At 43.0% G+C, this 22652-nt stretch overlaps 2 protein-coding genes across 5 annotated transcripts in view; both read right to left on the bottom strand.

Annotated features, from left to right (window-relative positions):
- LOC133543859 (NACHT domain- and WD repeat-containing protein 1-like) overlaps positions 1–1593 on the bottom strand; it is a 35812-nt gene extending 34219 nt beyond the window's left edge. Inside the window, exons 1-2 of one of the 3 annotated variants that reach the window (XM_061888711.1) lie at positions 1432–1580; positions 985–1182 (exon numbers count right to left, since the gene is read on the bottom strand). In XM_061888711.1, coding sequence (XP_061744695.1) covers positions 985–1099 — 115 coding nt within the window. In that variant the 5' untranslated portion in view covers positions 1100–1182; positions 1432–1580. Of the gene's footprint in view, positions 1–984 lie in introns of all 3 variants that reach the window. The other 2 variants (XM_061888710.1, XM_061888709.1) reach the window with 2 other exon arrangements.
- Positions 1594–1615: 22 nt separating this feature from the next.
- Positions 1616–21227, bottom strand: LOC133543860 (thimet oligopeptidase-like). 2 transcript variants are annotated; one of them, XM_061888713.1, is made up of 14 exons: positions 21072–21227; positions 20156–20362; positions 19598–19746; positions 17875–17982; positions 17649–17751; positions 17416–17573; positions 17215–17350; positions 14231–14373; positions 8903–9126; positions 8628–8829; positions 4857–5043; positions 2138–2266; positions 1936–2072; positions 1616–1875 (listed from the first exon to the last, which is right to left on the bottom strand). In XM_061888713.1, exons 1-14 carry the CDS (start codon positions 21082–21084, stop codon positions 1714–1716), a joined length of 2058 nt encoding a protein of 685 aa, XP_061744697.1. In that variant the 5' UTR covers positions 21085–21227; the 3' UTR covers positions 1616–1713. The 2 variants fall into 2 exon arrangements, with proteins under 2 accessions (XP_061744697.1, XP_061744696.1); XM_061888712.1 differs by lacking the exons at positions 1616–1875; positions 1936–2072; positions 2138–2266 and adding an exon at positions 2778–4054.
- Positions 21228–22652: the final 1425 nt, after the last annotated feature.

Raw genomic sequence — 22652 nt, 5'->3', positions numbered from 1 at the left:
TGTAAATAATGTAAAAACAAGAGTATAAAGACGTCATACTGTTACCTTACCTTTGTTCATACTACTGTCACTACTCAATTGCCAAAGAACTGTAGACACCTTCATATTTGTTCCTTCCTATACTGTATATACTGTTACACTATTTGATCTTGCACTGGTACTGTATTTGAATCCTGTACTTCTACTTGTACTGATACGTCTACCATAACTTCTGTGACTTATTGTGCAACTTAATTGTCTTGTAATTAATGTACATCAGAGATATTCAGTTGTTTGTATTTAGTGTCTTAGATTCTGCAACTAGTCGCAATATGTGAAGAGCATGGAAAAAAGCATTTCACTGTGGTGTAGTCTGCATCATGTGACAAATAAAACTTAAAGCCTTGAACCCCCCTTTTATTCCATTGTCAAGTTTGTTCCATAAACTAACTCCCTGATTAAAAGACTTCTTGCCATCATCACGGTTGTAAATCCAGATTTATTCCATTTTTTTTTTCAAACATTTTAAAAAATGTAAGAAAATGTTATCGACAGATCTGAAGTTGATTTCCAGGTTTAAGCGTTCAAAGAAAATATTATATGACTTATTTTTTGACATTTTTATGACCAAGACCCTTCTGGGTCCCCGGGACCAAACTTGAGGGGGGCCCTAAAGGTAAAAAAAATGTTTTTATATTTTGGATTAGTTTTGAAACCTTTAGGGCCCCCCTCAAGTCTTCATTTTTCATTGCGATGCCCTCAGTGGAAAAAGTTTGGACACCCCTGAACTAAAGAGAAATCATCTGTTCCAAGGACAATTGCATGCATGTGGGAGGCCAGTCTCTTCTCACAAAACACATCTGACCTTACTAATAACATTGTCACATACCCAGATTCTTTTGTGATAATTACAGCAAAAAAGTCAAAGATAAAGCAAGCCTGACAAGAAATGCATCACGATGATCACGCCGACATCTACCGTGTGTGTAAGAGACATTTTCTGACCTGTGAAGGCGGAGCTGATGAACACACGGATCATGTTGCTGGTCTTCATGGTGGGAGTCCAATGTCCTCTCAGGATGTCCTGCACGTCTCTATCAGCGGCCACCGATGCTGCCATGGTGTCCTGATGCCTCTGGTCTCGCTGCTTCTCTTGTGCTCCGGCAGCGTGTGCAACAGTATGAAGGCTTTAAGGTTGGCCTGCTGAGTGTGGACGTCACCTGAGAGTTAGCAGGTGCAAGGGGGGGACCCAAGGCGCTAATTACACTGGCAACATGGCCGCCATCTCATGCATGACAATAACAAGGCCATGGCAAAGCCAGGGAGCTTCAAAATGCTGACATCATCCACACACACACACACACACACACACACACACACACACACACACACACGAGAGAGAAAGCATCAACAAATGTCTTGTTAGACTTTCCCAGTAAGAGGCAGCGTCACCCTGCAGGCTCCCCTCCGGCTGTTTTTGTCAACTCTTCACTCCCACTGGACCCCCTTTCCTCACGCCCGTCAGACGTCCACAGAAGTAGAGGACGACACTTGGCGGCATCACAGCCAGGAAACAAACTGCAGTTGCGAGTTAGATGACAGAGGAGGTTGTGCCAGAAAACAAACACACAGGAAGTGCTTTCAGTTCCTTTTATTTGCTTCCATGTCAGCAATGTTTCCCCAGTCCTAAGTTGTGTAAACCCCAAAGGGGGAGGGGCAGAAGGACGTGGTTGGTCAGCAGGGACACGGCGTGCCGGCCTCCAGGTCCACTGTCAGTCCTTTGCTCAGCAAGAAGGCTTCTTGTCTCGGCTCGCGCCCGAGGAACTTCTTCAACATGGCTGACGCGTCCACGGAGCCGCCGGGCCGCAGGATGCATTTCCTGTAGTCCATGCCCACCTGCGGGACACGCCCTGTTTAAGCTTGGACTTCCAAAGAGAGGACAGTAGAAGTGCTCACCTTGGGATTCATGATTCCCTCCTGCTTGAAGCGAGTGTAGAACATGTCCATGGAGAAGACCTCGCTCCACAGGTAGCCGTAGTACTGAGCGTCGTAACCGCCCGCCAAGTGGCCGAATGTCGCCGGCATGTTGGTCTCTGAAGACCACGCACACGGTCACGTGACCACTGGGTCGGTACATCTGCTAACAGAAGCGTCTCACCTGGTGAAGCAGGAATTCCCAGGACTTCCTGGCAGAGACGTGCGTACTCCTCTGCCGGGTCCAGGCCGGTTCTGGTGTGAAGAGCCTGATCCACTTTAGCCAGAACGATCTGCCTCAGGTTGAAGAGACCTGCACACATGCAACACTTCAGCGTCATGTCAGCGTTGACCACCTCTGTTAAGTGCTGTGAGGCAGGACCCCAAGACCCGAGGCGGATTGCTTGCAAAAAATGTGACAGCAGCAGACGAGGCAAATTGGCAAAAAGTAACAGACGTCAAAGCATTAGGCTTGAAGGAAAAAGTACAACATAAGCTAAAAAAAGCTGTACTCCAATATAAAAAGCAAAACATTGGAACCAAAAACTAGAAACAAAACCTAGACGAAGGACCTAGAAGTAGTTAGACCGCTAAATATACAAAAGCAGTGAAGTTGTCACATTGTGTAAATGCTAAATAAAAAGAGAATACAACAAATCCTTTTCAACTTATATTCAATTGAATAGACTGCAAAGACAAAATATTTCATGTTCATTTTTTTTTCTTCAAATAATCATGAACTTAGAATTTAATGGCAGCAACACATTGCAAAAAAGTTGTTGCAGGGGCATTTTTACCACTGTGTTACATGGCATTTTTTTTACCCCAAGATGGCACCACTATAGTGTTTGGAGAGACTGGAGGAGATGTGGATGAAGAGACAGGACTGCAGAGTTTGGAGAGACTGGAGGAGATGTGGATGAAGAGACAAGACTGCAGAGTTTGGAGAGACTGGAGGAGATGTGGATGAAGAGACAAGACTGCAGAGTTTGGAGAGACTGGAGGAGATGTGGATGAAGAGACAGGACTGCAGAGTTTGGAGAGACTGGAGGAGATGTGGATGAAGAGACAGGGCTGCAGAGTTTGGAGAGACTGGAGGAGATGTGGATGAAGAGACAGGACTGCAGAGTTTGGAGAGACTGGAGGAGATGTGGATGAAGAGACAAGACTGCAGAGTTTGGAGAGACTGGAGGAGATGTGGATGAAGAGACAAGACTGCAGAGTTTGGAGAGACTGGAGGAGATGTGGATGAAGAGACAGGACTGCAGAGTTTGGAGAGACTGGAGGAGATGTGGATGAAGAGACAGGGCTGCAGAGTTTGGAGAGACTGGAGGAGATGTGGATGAAGAGACAGGACTGCAGAGTTTGGAGAGACTGGAGGAGATGTGGATGAAGAGACAAGACTGCAGAGTTTGGAGAGACTGGAGGAGATGTGGATGAAGAGACAAGACTGCAGAGTTTGGAGAGACTGGAGGAGATGTGGATGAAGAGACAGGACTGCAGAGTTTGGAGAGACTGGAGGAGATGTGGATGAAGAGACAGAACTGCAGAGTCTTGAGAGACTGGAGGAGATGTGGATGAAGAGACAGGACTGCAGAGTTTGGAGAGACTGGAGGAGATGTGGATGAAGAGACAGGACTGCAGAGTCTGGAGAGACTGGAGGAGATGTGGATGAAGAGACAGGACTGCAGAGTCTGGAGAGACTGGAGGAGATGTGGATGAAGAGACAGGACTGCAGAGTCTGGAGAGACTGGAGGAGATGTGGATGAAGAGACAGGACTGCAGAGTCTGGAGAGACTGGAGGAGATGTGGATGAAGAGACAAGACTGCAGAGTTTGGAGAGACTGGAGGAGATGTGGATGAAGAGACAGGACTGCAGAGTCTGGAGAAGATGTGGAGAGCTGGACAAGCTTCACAGTGTCTTGGCTAAAAGAGCAGGTATCTGACACCTCGGTCTCCTTAGACGTATCCTCGCTCATCCATGCGGACTGGACACTGGCCGAGAGTTGGTGGGCAGCTGAGGGTGGAGTTGGCTTTCTTGGTTGCTTTGTTGAGTCTGCTCCTGTCTCTGGCCATGCTCCCCCTACCCCAGCAGACAATACTGTGTGGAACACAGCAGAGGCCACCAATGTTGAAATAATGTTTTGGTTTGGTTGCTTGTTAATGCATGGTGCAATTGTGTGTGCGCAATGTATTTTGTGGCACTGCTGGAGTGGCAGCTGGTTGCCTCTTCTCTCCTCTTTTAATGTCTTTACTGTCCTTTAGTGTTACCCTATGGCTATGAGTTTTTTTTCTTCCTTGGCCTCACTTTGGACCCCATCTCCAGGAGCACAGGCTCAGACTGAATTTTTTTTCTCACCCCCCCCCCCTAATGCTTACTTGTTTCCTCACCTTTTTTTTAAGGGGTGGAGGAAGTTGGCAGACCCGTCAGTGATCCTGTCTCCCTGTAATGTTTGATCTTGTTCTGTCTCCCTGTAATGTTTGTCTGCTCTTGAATGGGATTGTGCTGAAAGTCTTAATTTCCCCTCGGGGATTAATAAAGTACTTCTGATTCTGATTTCCTTTTAACAACACTCAGTAAATGTTTGGGAACTGAGGAGACCAATTTTTGGAGCTTTTCAAGTGGGATTCTCCTACAAAACAGACCATTCTGAAGCGACAGTCAGGAAGCGGCTTTAAGAGGGTCTGTAAAACCAAATCTATGCAAAATGATGTAGACCGTTTTAGAACTGTTTTAAATGGAAAAAAGAACATCTATATGACGCTAAGAAGGCCTAATTGCCTGATGTGACGCATCAGGCCCAGTAATGTCTACAAACCAAAAACAGGTGAAAAACAGAATGCAAACCCCCAAAAGTCACAACATAACACTGTTTGCAATCCACTTCCTGTCTGGCACCCACCTGTGTTGGCCAAGCGGGACTTGATGAGTTTGTCGAGCAGCTCGTCGGGAATAGCGCCTCCTGTCTTGTAGTGACGTGACATCCTCTGCAGAGGCTCCTTCTCCCACACCCAGTTCTCCAACATCTGGGACGGAGCCTCAACAAAGTCCCGCTCCACGTGAGTCCCGCTGAACATAGCGTAGTCTGCCTGCAGTCAAATGACTTATGAGCTGCTACTACTTATAACATGTACTAAAGACAACTCACATGTATATCTCAGGAGTTGAATCAGCGCAAAAACAAAAAGTATGTTACAAAAATATCTAAATTAAAAAATAAAACATACATTAAATAAATTAGCAGGTAGTTTGTTCTCCCTCTAGGGATGAATAGTTCAGTCACAAAGACATTCTGTGCCTGCCTGCAAGTCTGCATTGAGGGCATGCACCACAAAGTGAGACTAAAGACTGTCACTCAAGTACCTGCTCCTTCTAAATGTTGTTTTTCTGTTAGCCATATTTCTCTAGTTTGTTCTTCTGGGTTCCCTTTCCAACTAGGAAGAGGCATAATGCTGATTGGACATGATCTAAGTCTCACGCACACACAAAGATTGTCTTGTGCAGGATTATACTAAGTACTGCTGCATCACTACTGTGGTATTGTCTAACAGTCATGTTTCATCCACTTATTTTATGGGAACAGCTGATCATCGTGATCAACCTGCAATCAATCACCATCATATGTTTGCCTAGCCCTACTCTGGGTTTCCCCTCAATTGCCAAAATACCTGTGGCAGTGGGGGCGTGGACACCATGACGACGTCGTCGTGTAATTTGCAGTTATAAGATTTTCTTTAAAAAGGCAAAAAAAATCCCGACATACATTAAAAAAATAACCTGTTTTAGTCATTGGGATTAACATATAATGTTTTATATTATATTTAGGGACCGATGTCCCTTTGGGACAGAGGACCCTATTGAATTTCTAAGGTTTTATTATTATTCTTTATTATTATTATTATACCGCCGCCTATTTGAGCTGTAATTTGACCCCCTTAACATGCTTCAAAACTCACCAAATTTGACACACACATCAGGACTGGCAAACATTGCGATCTAATCAAAAAACCAAACCCCAAAACTCAAAATTGCGCTCTAGCGCCCCCTTGGAAGAAAAAACAGATAAAACTGTCTAACTTCCAGTAGGGATGTCGTAGAAACATGAAACAAAAACCACCACATAGGTCTCAGTTAGACCTATATTTCATACACTGACAGCTCCCGGCTAAAAGGAAGTTTGTTATTCCCACTTCAATACAAAAGTTGGCTTCAAATAAACACACAAGAGAGATTGAACCCTTCTGATTAAAAGTTGATGAAAGAGTTTAAATTCATACCGTGGTTTGGATTTTATGAGCCCGCAAAGAACTGGTGCGCTAGTGCTGGAGCACTGCTGCTGTCACAAAATGGTGTCTTCCTGCTCAGACAAAACTGCTTCTAACTCACTGTAGGACTGTCATACACATATGAAACAAAAACCTCAATATAGGTCTCACTGAGACCTATATTTCATACACTGACCACCCGCAACTAAAATCAACAGGAAGTTTGCTATTCCCACCTCAATACAACAGCTGCATTCCTTTCACAATGCATTAGTCTCTCAAAATGGCGGCACCAAGGCATCCTTATAAATGCCCAAGCCACTTTACAACTGTTATTACTATGAGACTGATGTATAACACATGTGTATACACCTTTTTTCTGTGTAATAATCCATCCATCCATCTTCGACCGCTTATCTGGGCTTGGGTCGCGGGGGCAGCAGCCAAAGCGGTACAGTCCATCACTGCTTGCAGCTTTAATGTTTTAATTGTTGCTGCTTATTGTAAAACATACTTTGTTGAGATTTTTTGAAGTGCCTAGAGCCGTTTTAATGATTTTTTCTTTAGCAACATATTTGGCATCTTTTTCTATTATAGACTGTACTCGTGTTTAGAAACTAAAGTCCAGTTGGACATTCTCTCTTTAAAAGCTGCCACATTATGTAGATGGTTGTATGCCGGTATATCTGGGATCCATCAAATTACATCAACATCGCAGACATGCTGACTACACTGCAGACATTTGCGTGCATCTTATCTACTTCGTCACAACATCCCTTTTCAGCAGCGCTGTTTCGGATTGGCGGAGAATAATAATAATAATAATAGATTAGATTTATATAGCGCTATTCTAAGAATAATGGATTAGATTTATATAGCGCTATTCTAGACACTCAAAGTGCTTCACAGAGAAGTGAGAAGCCGTCATTGGTTGTAAACTACTCCGACCACCACCTATCATTCATCATTCATCATTCATTCACCAGTGTGAGCGGCACTGGGGGCAAGGGTAAAGTGTCCTGCCCAAGGACACAACAGCAGTGATTTGGATTGCAAGAGGCGGGGAGCGAACCTGCAACCCTCAGGTTTCTGGCACGGCTGCTCTCACCACGCCATGCAGCCCCAAGAGGAAGTGTTGCTTGTATGGGGAAGCACGGACACAAAAGTAAAACCTGTTGGAATTGGGCCGGTTGTTATTAGATTGGCAATAAAGGTTAAAAATGGCTTTGGACTTAGTGTGACTTCTTCTGGAGGCTACAATACTTTATATTACTTTAATTTGGTTTCTCGTAAAAAAACAAAATAAAAACTTATTTTCAAGCTGTAGTGGCTATGATTTTGCTGTGGCACTGCACCATGTTTAGTGACATTAAGGAGGAAATCTGCAACTGTATGTTATATATTAGTTGTTACACCACTTTGCTAAAAGCTACTTTGCCCACATAAGGTTGTACACGGCACACTATTGGTTGAGAAGGACCAACCAGCGGACTGTATCCTGCGAGCTGATTGGCTCAGCTACTGTTGCATCAGTGGTGTAACTTCCATATCCATATCCATCCATCCATCTTTTTCCGATTATCCGAGGTCGGGTCGCGGGGGCAGCAGCCTAAGCAGGGAAGCCCAAACTTCCCTCTCCCCAGTCACTTCGTCTAGCTCTTCCCGGGGGATCCCGAGGCATTCCCAGGCCAGCTGGGAGACATAGTCTTCCAAACGTGTCCTGGGTCTTCCCCGTGGCCTCCTACCGTTTGGACGTGCCCTAAACACCTCCCTGGGGAGGCGTTCGGGTGGCATCCTGACCAGATGCCTGAACCACCACATCTGGCTCCTCTCCATGTGGATTTACCGGTCGATCTACGTAGATCGACCGGTAAATTGAGAGCTTTGCCTTCTGGCTCAGCTCCTTCTTCACCACAACGGATCGGTACAACGTCCGCATTACTGAAGACGCCGCACCGATCCGCCTGTCGATCTCACGATCCATTCTTCTCCCACTCGTGAACAAGACTCTTAGGTACTTGAACTCCTCCACTTGGGGCATAGAATAATATAATTTATTTATTTATTTGTTTCAAGCCCTACTGCGTTTCCCAAAAGTTCTGTGCCTTCTAAATATTCTGGTGCCAAACTTAAGCGCCGGAGGAAGTTGTGTGCCATCTCCCAGAAAAGGTGAACTTTCTCAATGCTATGATAAAAAGGAACTAGCTAGACGACTGTATGCTACATCTATGAATCCTTGGTTCCCTACATCAAGAACCAAAATGATATACAATGACGACAAGGGCAGCTCGGACTGAATGGAACAAACCGGAGATGACTGTATATATGTATTCCCACCCTCTGGTGGTTGTTGCGAAGCATTACATCGCCATTGCTTTAAGATGTAGTGTGACAACGTAAACGCTAACCTCAGCACACAGCTGATGCATGACGTGTCCAAACTCGTGGAAGTATGTCTCCACCTCGTCGTGCTGCAGCAAGGACGGAGCGTCGGCCGTGGGTTTGCTGAAGTTGGCCACCATGGCCGCCACCGACATCTGCCGAGCGCCGTTTGGCAGCAGGCAGCCAGGCTGCAGGCCAAAACAGGCGGCGTGCCCGTACTTGCCCTCCCTGGTGGAACACAACAAAAGACTCAGAAGACCAGTGCTGGTGCCAGCTGACCCTGGGAGATCTCGGTCATCACCTCGGGTAGAGGTCCAGGTAGAACTGGCCAACCTCGTGACCTAAGCTGCGGTCTTTCACGGAGTAGAGCTTCACATCTGGGTGCCACACGGGGGCGCCATCCACCAGCTCAAAGGTCAAAGCCAGAAGCTCCTGGTAGATGTCCAACAGTCCCTGAGTCACCACCTCCATGGGAAAATACTCCTTCAAAAGGTTCTGGTCCACCACGTACTGCGTCTCCTCCACCTGGAAGAAGGAAGCAGCAATGAGATAAAACAAGCGCATTGTTGTGTTTCAGATCTGCATCTACCAAGCTCACAAAGACTATACATCAGGGTTATCTAGGGGTGTTCCTATATGGATTTTATTCTGCCCATTACAATAATCTATGAGTGGGATCGTCCGAGGCCAATCTCATGTATTAACTGTAATTTTTTTCAATTTATTTATGGTGAGTGTTATCGACAGATTAACAATATCAATACGATATTTAAACTAGTTGCCCATTTTCTTTCTCTGTGCGTAACACATTTATCTTTGTCTTCAAGTGATTGTGATACTTAACATACAAAGACATGCAGTTTATTTGCCATACATTTTTTTTCGCCGATACTACCAACGTGGCTACTGATCCTTCAAATTTTCAAAAATAATCAGAGATTGGTAGCTGGTAGAAAAAAGGTTTAAAAGAGTTCCGGCACTAGCAGTGCAGTGCAGCGTCGGTAGTACATGGATGGAAGACAGTTTACCACTATTGCAGATTGGAAAAGAACCACAGTAAGAGTATTATTAGTTCAGAGTGTTATAAGTGACCGTGTATCATTTCGTTTAAGTTTAGGACATTTGGGCTCTTCACGTTGCCAGGATACGTGAAGTGCATGCTAACGGCTAGTAAGCTAACCGCAGCTAGCACTTGTGTTTGTGCGCTGCACTGTGACTTAAAGGGAAACATTATCAGCAGACCTATGTAAGCGTCAATATATACCTTGATGGCGCAGAAAAAAAACCATCTATTTTTTTAACCGATTTCCGAACTCTAAATGGGTGAATTTTGGCGAATTAAACGCCTTTCTGTTTATCGGTCTGGAGGCGATGACGTCAGAATGTGACGTTGCCGAAGTAACACACCCACCATTTTCCTTTATCAACACATTACTAACACCGGGTCTCAGCTCTGTTATTTTCTGTTTTTTTGACTATTTTTTGGAACCTTGGAGACATCATGCCTCGACGGTGTGTTGTCGGAGGGTGTAACAACACTAACAGGGAGGGATTCAAGTTGCACCACTGGCCCCAAGATGCCAAAGTGTCTGCCGCCAGACCCCCATTGAATGTACCGGAGTGTCTCCACATTTGACCGGCGATGCTAAGACAGACATGGCACAGAGATGTATGGATAATCTGTAGATGCATTTGCAACTATATTATGTTTCCTTCCACCCACTTTTAATGCAAAAAAAACACTTACCAATCGACGGATTTAAGTTGCTCCAGTGTCAAAAGATGCGAAAGTCCTGATCGTTTGGTCCGCACATTTTACTGGCGATGCTAACGCAGCTATTCGGCCATGCTATGGCTATGAATAGCGTCAATAGCTATTTGCTCAATAGCTTCAGTTTCTTCTTCAATATTTTCATACTCCAACCATCTGTTTCAATACATGCGTAATCTGTTGAATCGCTTAAGTCGCTGAAATCCGAGTTTGAATCGGAGCTAATGTCGCTATATCTTGCTGTGGTATTCCCATTGTTTGTTTACATTGGCAGCACTGTATGACGTCACAGGGAAATGGCCAGTGTCTTCGCAGAGAGTCGAAAATAAGGCACTTTGAAGCTTTATTTAGGGATATTCCGAGACCGGTAAAATTTTGAAAAAAACTTCAAAAAAATACAACAAGCCACTGGGAACTGATTTTTATTGTTTTTAACCCTTTTGAAATTGTGATGATGTTCCCCTTTAACTAACGGCAGATTTAGTGACGTTTATCCTTAAGTATGTTAATATAGACCCGCTCCCCGGTGACTGTATAGTTTGGAGAGCGAGTGTGGGACAGTATAGCGAATTTAGTTGTGTGCTACTGTTGCTACGATGGACGTGGACACGCGAAGTTGGCGTGTCCATTGCACGCACTCAGGGACTTGTCGACAGAGAGGTGACCCACGACGAGGCTGGTTCTCCTCTCGCTGCAGACTAGACCTCCTGAGTCGTGCTAACGGAAGCACGGCCGTGCTTTCCCCCGCCATCTCTACTCCACAACGGGAGGTGTCCCCCCTCTCCAACGCCCCCTTTGCATCCAGCAGTTGCAACTCACTACCCCTAAGTGCACCACCGATTCATCAGGACCGCAAAGGACAAAGGGGCCCAGGTTGGACTGTGTGTGTGTGTTGTGTGATTGGTTTAGTGTGGGTTGTTCTACTGGGGAGGTAGCGTGTGAGTGGGGAAAGTGATTGAAGTGTAATTAATGTCTGATTATTGTATGTTTAATTGGGTATATAGTAAATTGTTAAACTTTATAAGCCGCCTCCTCTCACTCTCTCTTAGATTAGATTCTTAAATAATAGTGTATAATTCGAGTCATCCCCCTAAGGTGAAAAATACAGTCCTTTACAGGCTCCCGTACAAAAACAAAGGATGTCGGTGTAACAATAACATTTAAATATTTAATTTATTTTCTACTACTGGCCCTAATCTTTAGGGTTTTTAACTATAAAATCCTCCTATCTCAACATATTTCCTTAATTTGTTAACAATAACAAAATGAAAAAAAAAAGGTTTTTGATAGTAAAGAATATTGATCTAACCACTGTGGTATTGATCTGATACGATACTACTTGTATTGTTACTGTCGATATACTGTAAATACTGGACTGTAAGCCGCTACTTTTTTCCTAAACTTTGAACCCATGCGGTTTATACGATTGAGTGGCTAATTTATTGATGTTTCTGCGCTAACAGCAGTAATAAAAATAATAACAAAAATAAAAAAAATAGGCAAAAACACTCAAAGGGTGTTTTGTTTGTAGTATGGCACCATCTTTTGGACAAATGTGCTCACTGTAGGTGCTGCAGTGTCCTTCCATTTATTGGTAGTGTGTTTTGTTTTTTTTCAACCGTCTTGCCGTTCAGTCTTCTAGCCATGCCTGGCGTTTATACCGTTATGGACTCTTCGTTCATCAATCCAAGAAATGTTTGTAAGTTTTACAGTATAGGTAAAATTGTTTATACTTACTAAACTGTCCCATGTGTGATGTCTATAGTAGTGTTTTCATGCATATTTGTATGTGCAATCGTGATGTAATGAAGCTAATGTCAAATGTATATCAATTGTATCGTACAAACCCCGTTTCCATATGAGTTGGGAAATTGTGTTAGAGGTAAATAAAAACAGAATACAATGATTTGCAAATCCTTTTCAACCCATAAGCAGTTGAATGCACTACAAATACAACATATTTGATGTTCAAACTCATAGACTTTAATTTTTTTTGCAAATAATAATTAACTTAGAATTTCATGGCTGCAACCCGTGCCAAAGTAGTTGGGAAAGGGCATGTTCACCACTGTGTTACATCACCTTTTCTTTTAACAACACTCAATAAACATTTGGGAACTGAGGGAATTAATTATTGAAGCTTTGAAAGTGGAATTATTTCCCATTCTTGTCTTATGTAGAGCTTCAGTCCTTCAACAGTCTGGGGTCTCCGCTGTCGTATTTTACGCTTCATAATCGCCACACATTTTCCATGGGAGACAGGTCTGGACTCCAGGCGGGCCAGGAAAGTACCCGCACTTTTTTGTTACGAAGCCACGATGTTGTAACACGTGCTGAATGTGGCTTGGTATTGTCTTGCTGAAATAAGTAGGGGCGTCCATGAAAAAGACGGTCCTTAGATGACAACATATGTTGTTCCAAAAGCTGTATGTACCTTTCAGCATTAATGGTGCCTTCACAGATGTGTAAGTTACCCATGCTTTGGGCACTAATGCACCCCCATACCATCACACATGCTGCCTTTTGAACTTTGCGTGGATAACAGTCTGGATGGTTCGCTTCCCCTTTGGTCCGGATGACACGATGTCAAATATTTCCAAAAACAATTTGAAATGTGGACTCCCAAAAACAATTTGAAATGTGGACTCGTCAGACCACAGAACACTTTTCCACTTTGCATCAGTCCATCTTAGATGATCTCGGGCCCAGAGAAACCAGCAGCGTTATTAGATGTTGATAAATGGCTTTCGCTTTGCATAGTAGAGCTTTAACTTGCACTTACAAATATAGCAACAAACTGTATTTAGTGACAGTGGTTTTCTCAAGTGTTCTTGAGCCCATGTGGTGATATCCTTTAGAGATTGATGTCGGTTTTTGATACAGTGCCGTCTGAGGGATGGAAGGTCAGGGCCATTCAGTGTTGGTTTCCAGCCATGCCGCTTACGTGGAGTGATTTCTCCAGATTCTCTGAACCTTTTGATGATATTATGGAGCGTAGATGTTGAAATCCCTAAATTTCTTGCAATTGCACTTTGAGAAATGTTCTTAAACTGTTTTGACTATTTGCTCACGCAGTTGTGGACAAAGGGGTGTACCTCGCCCATCCTTTCTTGTGAAAGACTGAGCATTTTTGGGGAAGCTGTTTTTATAGCCAATCATGGCACCCACCTGTTCCCAATTAGCCTGCACACCTGTGGGATGTTCCAAATAAGTGTTTGATGAGCATTCCTCAACTTTATCAGTATTTATTGCCACCTTTCCCAACTTCTTTGTCACGTGTTGCAGGCATCAAATTCTAAAGTTAATGATTATTTGCAAAAAAAAAAAAATGTTTATCAGTTTGAACATCAAATATGTTGTCTTTGTAGCATATTCAACTGAATATGGCTTGAAAATGATTTCCGTTTATATTTACATCCAACACAATTTCCCAACTCTTATGGAAATGAGAGTTTGTATATACCATGAATTGATTAACGTGGACCCCGACTTAAACAAGTTGAAAAACTTATTGGGGTGTTGCCATTTAATGGTCAATTGTACAGAATATTTACTGTATTGTGCAATCTACTAATAAAAGTTTAAATCAATTTCAATCAATCAAGTACATCATCCATCACCCTAAATGGAGGTGATTATTATTATTATATACTACCTTAGAGGGGCAGTGTATGGAAACACATGATTAGCTGCTAACTTTTTGTAGGCCGGGGGACTAAAAATAAATATGCCAGGCAACAAGGTAGCATTTTTAGGAATTAGCTGCAAAAATGTTAAAGTATCTCTGAAAATTTTCAACCGAACACAGAGGCTTGACTAGTGTGATTCCTGCCCTCCATGGTTCACAAAAGGCCTCACCTGGGTCATGAAGTAGCGAGTATCCCAGGCGTGCAGGTCTCCACTGAAGACAAGATCTCTCTTCTTGCACTCTTCCTCCTTCAGTTTGAGAAGTACAGCACGTTCTTCTTCACCCAGAGACTTAAGCTTACGGGCCAGTTCCTCTGAGAAGAATGAGATGAGAAAGCTTTGCGAGCATCCGGATTCAGGTTCAAAACAGACGACACGGAGACGTTTGAGGCGGGCTGGCCGATAAAACAATATTAATTTATACTGCGACAGACATGCAATCAATATCAATTTAAAGGCCTACTGAAAGCCACTACTACCCACCACGCAGTCTGATAGTTTATATATCAATGATGAAATATTAACATTGCAACACATGCCAATACGGCCTTTTTACTTTACTAAATTACAATTTTAAATTTCCCAGGAATTTTTTCTTGAAAACGTGGTGTAATGATGACGTGTACGCGTGACGTCACGGGTTTATAGGAAGTATGAGCGCTGCACACACACACAGCTAAAAGTCGTCTGCTTTAACCGCATAATTACACAGTATTTTGGACATCTGTATTGCTAAATCTTTTGTAATTTGTTCAATTAATATTGGAGAAGTCAAAGTAGAACGATGGAGCTGGGAAGCTTTAGCCTTTAGCCACACAAACACACGGTGATTCCTTGTTTAAAATTCCCGGAGGTGAAACTTTACTATGGATCAGAGCGGACATGGATCCCGACCGAATGTCAACCAGTAGGTTTCGGTGAGAAAATTGTGGTAAAAAGTCGCTCCTTACTGGAGATCAGCTGAGCTTGTGCCGTCCATAGCTGCCGTCGACTTTCATCAGACACTGCCTCAAAACACCCGGCCGTGGAGACACACACCTCCGACTATCAGGTACTATTTAACTCACTAAAACACTAGCAACACAATAGAAAGATAAGGGATTTCCCAGAATTATCCTAGTAAATGTGTCTAAAAACATCGGAATCCGTCCCAATGCAATTGCGTTTTTTTTTGTTTTTTTTTTCTAGTCCACTGCTATCAATATCCTCAAACACGAATCTTTCATCTTCGCTCAAATTAATGGGGAAATTGTCGTTTTCTCAGTCCGAATAGCTGTTTTTGTTGGAGGCTCCCATTAAACACAATGTGAATATGTGAGGAGCCATCAAACATGTGACGTCATCGTCGGCGACTTCCGGTAAAGGCAGGGCTTTTCTGTTAGCACCAAAAGTTGCAAACTTCATCGTGGATGTTCTCTACTAAATCCTTTCAGCAAAAATATGGCAATATCGCGAAATGATCAAGTACGACACATAGAATGGACCTGCTATCCCCGTGTAGATAAGAAAATCTAATTTCATCCATCCATCCATTTCCTACCGCTTATTCCCTTTCGGGGTCGCGGGGGGCGCTGGCGCCTATCTCAGCTACAATCGGGCGGAAGGCAAGGTACAGTAGGCCTTTAAAAATGCATTCAATATTTTTTTTCCTTCTATAGCGGAAAAAACTGAAGGTTGCCAAGCGAGGTTGTGAGCATTAAAAAAGGCACACCTGCTCTGGCAACGAAGGAAGTGATCATTGATCAGGAAACAATATCAACTATCAAGTTTGGTTGCGCCATCTCGTTGTGTCGCGGTTGATTCTTTGCATCAGGACATATGTTGAAAGAGCCATACTGGACAAAAGAAAAACTAAAAATCTGTCTGGAGCAGCAATAGCATCAAATAAGCCCTATGTAATAAGCCTTAGAATGAAGGCTGGCACAGCTATTTGTTTTGTTTGCCACAGCCACCTGCCTGGCACCACACTGTGCTGAAGGAAAGGCGTGTGTCGCAGGCTGAAGCAGATCTTAAGCCACAGAAATGTTAACATTTCATATTTATTCTGCACATGTTTACAGCATTTGAAAACATTCACAATGTTTGTCCTCATACAGAAACCATATCAAAACAAAAAATATAGTTTTTCCCCAATGTTTTTACATTTTCATACATTTGTGAAAAAGCTCCAGGCAGCAAATAGGGCGGCGTGGCGAAGTTGGTAGAGTGGCTGTGCTAGTAATCTGAGGGTTACTGGTTCAATCCCCACCTTCTACCATCCTAGTCACGTCCGTTGTGTCCTTGGGCAAGACACTTCACCATTGCTCCTGATGGGTCAAGGGGAGCGGAGCGCCTTGCATGGCAGCTCCCTCCATCAGTGTGTGAATGGGCGAATGTGGAAATACTGTCAAAGCGCTTTGGGCTCCTTAAAAAGGGGTACAAAAGCGCTATACAAGTACAACCATTTAATGATCCGCGGGTTAAGAAAAGTAAAAATGAGTGCTGCAGATTGCCGAAAAAACAAGAAAAGTCACTTTGACAGTAAGGCCAAGTATTTTAGGGATTTTTTCAAACGGATAATCTCTTTTATTTTTCAATCCGTGTCCATTCTCTGTTTGGTGCAACAGGTAGGAACTAAAGTGCAGCACTGTATAAATACAATTAATGACAAAATATAACATACCTAAAAATAATAGTAATTTGGTCCAGTGATATCAAAATAATAATGACTTCATAGCATCAATTCATTTCCATACTTTAATAAGAATAACAGATCAAATAAATGTTACACAGGGGTAACTTCCTGGCACTAAACCTGCAAAAAATAATTATTTTCAGTTCTCTCTATGTATCAGTTTGAAAGGTTGCACTATTTTCAACAATTATTTTTGCACCTTAATTTTAAGAGGGCATTGTTAATTGTTCTATGTAATTTTAGAACTTTGTTCACATTGAATGTTTTCCAAGTTTGTGTTGACAATTCCTTTCGTTTCTGAAACGATTTTAATCAAAGGAAGGTTACATTTGAAATAAAAAAATATTACATTTAATATACTATTCTGTTCATCCTTAATTTCGATAGGCCATAAAAAACGATTGATAGACCGATATTCAACACTTATATCGTGATAGTTTTCCGCCCTATGGCCCAGCCTTTTTTGAGGCGTGATCCTTACCTAGGAAGGCGGCCACCTGCTTGCCAGACTTGGCCATGTTCATCTCCAGCACAAAGTCGGCGTGGGTGCTGAAACCAAGCAGAGAACTCTTGCGGGCTCGAAGCTCCACCAACTCTTTCAGGATGACAGAGTTCTCCTGCACACACACACCAAAAACACGCGTCATGTCCTGTGGCGTCAAGAAGGAGTTGAGGAATCCACCTCTCTGCAGCGCGAGTTGAAGGCCTCCTCCAGTTTCTTGCGGGTTTCTGGGACGAAGCATTTCTTCATGGTGGGGAAGTAGTGTGGATACTTCAGGGTCAGCTTCAGATTGTCTCCATCTTTCTCCAGCGAGCTCAGGAAGTCCTCCGGGAGTCCGCCTGCACCCAGCAAAGGAACACACACTTAGGAGAATCGCTCCAGGCGGCAGCTATAACCAGACACCCGGTTCTCACCCAGTTCCTCCCTGCTGAAGGACAGACTGGTGGTGTCCTCGTTCAAGTTCTTGTTGAAGTCGATGCACAGGCTGCTCAGCTTCTTCTTGATGCTTTTAATCTCCTACGCCAGCACACGCACGCACACACACACACACACACACACACACACACACACACACACACACACACCACATTCAGTCAAAGACTACAAGAGCTTTCAAGACCAAAACCCAATATGGTCCACCTCTTGCGTCTCTTTAGGCAGGTGGAGTCCATTTCTCTTGCCCAATTTGATGAGCCGCTCCATGTAACGCTTGGACTCGGAAGTCAGGCTGCTGGTTTCGGTCTTCTTCTGCGGACAAAAAGGTCCTGGACTAATAACTAGTGACTGCTTGGGATGGGCATCGTTCACATTTGAAACGATACAGTGCAGACACCCGGTACCTGAGAATCAATGCCAGTACTAGTCTTTGGTACTTCTGTGTGTGCTAATAAATACATTTTGTTGGCATTGAAAATTACAACATTACCTAGAGCAGTTTTTTCCAGCTAGGGCTGTATTCAGAAAAATTAAAGGATGTGGGAGGCTACTTTGAAACATTTTGTACAATTTAAATGCTAAAAGCAAACCATCCACCCATCTTTTACCGCCTATTCCCTTTGAGGTCGCGGGGGCACTGGTGCCTATCTCAGCTACAATCGGGCAAAAGGCGAGGTACACCCTGGACAAGTCGCCACCTCATCGCAGGGCCAACACAGATAGACAGACAACATTCACACTCATATTCACAAACTAGGGACCATTTAGTGTTGCCAATTAACCTATCCCCAGGTGCATGTCTTTGGAGGTGGGAGGGGCCTATCCCCAGGTGCATGTCTTTGGAGGTGGGAGGAAGCCGGAGTACCCAGAGGGAACCCACGCATTCACGGGGAGAACATGCAAACTCCACACAGAAAGATCCCGAGCCCAGGATTGAACCCAAGATTACTCAGGACGTTCGTATTGTGAGGCAGACGCACTAACCCCTCTCCCACCGTGAAGCCCCAAAAAAAGCAAACCAGTGTACGTTAATACGAGCTGAACAAATAATCCACTTTAGCTTTGTGTTATAGGTGACAAAGGAGATTAGTGTAATAGTTAATAATTAGGGCTGTCAAAAAGAATTTAACTCATGCAATTAATCACTAAAAATATTGCGGATTAATTGCACAATTTCTTTTTGCACTATTAAGTTTTAATCTATTCTAACAATAAAATCAGACTTGTTCAAATATTGGGTATTTGTTTTGTTGATTTAAGTTATTTCAAATTATGCACGCAGGTAATAGTACTAATTATACTTGAGATTTATCATGATTAATCCAAATTTAAAAGTGCCATTAGTCTGAAGGTAGATAAAAGGAAGAAGCTTATCGGCTACGGTATCGTCACGGACTACAATGGCGAATGTGCGCACATTTTCAGGACTTATGCAGATCCCAAATACACGTCAGCAGGTACCAGAAGGTAAGAAAAGTTGGTTTTGAAGTCGGTAAGCACAACCAAAAATATTCCCTACATTAGGCGCACCGGGTTATGAGGCGCACTGTCGATTTTTAAGAAAATTAAAGGATTTTAAGTGTGCCTTATAGTCCGAAAAAAATACGTTAATTTTATTTAAAAAATCTGTTGAAGGTCAATAAAAAACAGCTGCAGGCTAATATAGGCCCCCAAGCCGCACTTTAGTCACCCGTGACATAGAGGTAGTTTGGCTGAGTCTACTCTCAGTGCTGCTGGAGTGATCACCAAGTGCTGAATTGCAAACCGGGCGTGATGTCGTGTGCAACACAGATACCGTTGGATTTTACCTGAATCTCTGCCCGCAGGATTTGGTCTATGCCAAAAAAATACCCGATTTGGTACCCATCTTAGCGGCTGCTCCTTTTTTGGGTAAGGTTGATGCCTGACAGGACAGTCGCTAGCTCACCTCCAGGGCCACGATCCTCTGGTACACGTCTTCCCTCATGCTCATTTCCACGTCGAACTCTGACAGCTGCTTGTCCGCCGCCGTGCTCGCCGTACGCACTTCCTTGTTCGGCGAAACGTGCTGCGGGAAGTCCAGCATGTTCCTCTGGACTGGGACATGAGTGGAACTGGGTTAGAAACACACTTATTGCTAGCATCACTGCTCATCATGCCAACAATGTGTGTGTTTTAATCAATGTTTTAAATGAGTGTGTTCATACAGCAGAATAAAAATGGAGTCAAAAGCTTGTTTTTGTTGGTGGCTGAACAAAGCGCTGATTAGGATGGGCTTTACATCGCTGCGCCAAACGCCAACTCAGCGATCCTGCCTGGCTCAACGACTGCGCTTACACATTGTTTGCCTTTGTGTGGCCTTTCTTTACATTCGTGTGGACTGTGCACGGAACCATCGGGACGCACGCCACATCACCAAACACCAGCAAGACAACTGTTATTGAAATTAAACCTGCCCCAAGTTTGACTTGATCCTGCGTTGCCACGGTGACGGGCGAATACTGACCCGTGTACTCCACCTCCACGTCGGCGAGCACCTTGAGCGTGTTCTCGAAGGTGACTGCGTCCAAGGCCAGAGCGCCGACGCGGTTGTAAGCATCCTCGGTGCTGGCGATGAGCTCGTCGGCCTTCTTGAGGATCTCTTCTGCGCCCAGATCCCATCGCAGGCGGTTCTGGGAGCACACGAGGGTTGGAGCACCCATCACCACTTCACCTGCAAGAGATCACATGACCAGCGCCTGATGACAATAATACATGCCATTCTCTACAATACTATGTGTTGAATTATATCATTAAGCAATTATCGTGCATGTCTTATTGTCATTTGAAGCTTCCTGTAATATAACATGTTTAATGTTTACACAAACCAATCTATGAAATAACTGAAATAGACTGTTAAACACATTTAAATGAGCAACTTCAGTAATATTAGGAAATCATCCACTATTTCCCTAACAGGATGAACTAGATATACTTCTGTAGGATGAATAACATATATATCCATCAGTTATCTAAATTTCAAAGACATTTTGTACGTAACGTTGTCTTTGTAAATGCAGCAAGCTTGCTTCATCGTCATGGCAGCTAGCTACTTTTTCTAGGCAACTTTGTCTTAGTAAATGCAGCGGAGGCAGCAACTTTGTCTTTGTAAATGCAGCGGAGGCAGCAACTTTGTCTTTGTAAATGCAGCGGAGGCAGCAACTTTGTCTTTGTAAATGCAGCGGAGGCAGCAACTTTGTCTTTGTAAATGCAGCAATTAGCTCGCTACATCGTCATTACAGCTAGCGACATAGCGGCTAACAGTTTTAAAAGACTGACGCAACCTTAAGAAGACAAAAATACAAAAGTCAAGCTGACAGGCCAGATTTAGTTTTAGGGATTTTTTTGTTTGTTTGTTTGAAGAATGTTACTTTAGCACTGACCTGTCGGCCCCATATCGACGAGTTGATTCCAAGAGTCACTTATCAGTGCGTGTGTCACAAAGCGCCATGAGGCGAGAAAACGTGAGCCCGGGGTGTTCCGGTTTTCATTTCAAAATAAAACTCGAAAGGCTCCAAAATACCCGGAACATCGGTACGGATGTGTTATACATACAAAAGAGCGCTTTGATTGATTGATTGATTGATTGACACTTTGCACAATACAGTACGTAGTCCGTACGATTGACCATTAATTGGTAACACCCAATAAATATTTCCAACTTCTTTAAGTCAGGGTAGACACTTCCGGTATAGATTTTTTTTTTTAAAACCTGAAATGCTATAATGTACGTATAAAGTACACTTTTTTTTAATTTGTCGTCATGTTATCGTGTTTATGTTTTAAAGTTATTTAATGAGGATTTGCTCGGACAACAACAGAGAGATCCCGTAGGTGGGTTGCAATCACGTGACAGAGGCACATCCGGGCTCTTCTGACCTTTGGGCGATGGTCTTGGGTCCCATTAAGCTACTGTTTGTTTACTTGAAACAGTGCAAATGTGGCTGTCATGTGAAAGGGTTACATGCTGTATAAGCGATCATGAAAAACATATTTAAAAACAGGATGGAGTGGATTCATACATACTTAAGAAAATTATTTTTTATAATTGACTTAAATCCTTTTTCATCACCTGTCACAACTTCACTTTATTTGACAATCACTGTGTTTAAAAAATCAACTATTGGCGAAACATCCCGTCCTTACATACGCAAATTAAACATTAATCCATGAAAGACGCAATTGAACTTATTCGTGCATCACAACGTACCGTATTTGATTGACATAACGAGGGCCGTGCTGCCGTGATGGTGACGCTAATGAGAAAAAATGCTTGGAAATTGCAGTTGATTTCCTGCTACGGATATTAGTCTCATCTACAATTCACGTCTGCAGTTGTTTTAATGCTGTGAAGAATACTTTGTCTCATTATTTACTTGTATATGTCCCTGTTGTTCAGCAATGTTTGCCAGCGATATCAAGATTCAGTTTACGATGTCTAGCCTACGAGAGTTTTATTCATACTATTAGGGATATTTTCTTGATGCTAACAAATATCACCAAAGACGCTATAAAAGAGGTGGCAAAGTGGTTTTCACTGAGGGCCACATGGCAGTTATGTTTAGCCCCGAGGGCCGCTTCTAACAGTCAATACTATTATCACACCATTTTTTTAATGCATTCTATGAGTAGATTTTTTTAAACTATAGTATAAAAAAAAATATGGTAAGTTGCAATAATGTCACCTCATAATGTAGTGTATATTACTGTAAATGGAAAAACAGTACTGTTGTTTTTATGGTTAAAAATGGCAGCTCAATTGCCAGAATAATACTGTAAAATTTACATTTGTTTTTTTTACTATGAATTAAAAAAAACTGCAATTTTATTATAAAATTTTTGCACTTGAGCAGCCAGTTTTTTTTATTTTTTTTACCACAAATCAACAACTGTATATTATTTGTGTATTACTGTAAATGTCAAAACGGCACCACAGTTAACTACAGTAAAACAAAAAGTATTTT

Source organism: Nerophis ophidion, linkage group LG26 (genome assembly GCF_033978795.1).
Source record: "Nerophis ophidion isolate RoL-2023_Sa linkage group LG26, RoL_Noph_v1.0, whole genome shotgun sequence".
Lineage (NCBI taxonomy): Eukaryota > Metazoa > Chordata > Actinopteri > Syngnathiformes > Syngnathidae > Nerophis > Nerophis ophidion.
This window is presented reverse-complemented; position numbering and strand designations above follow the sequence as displayed.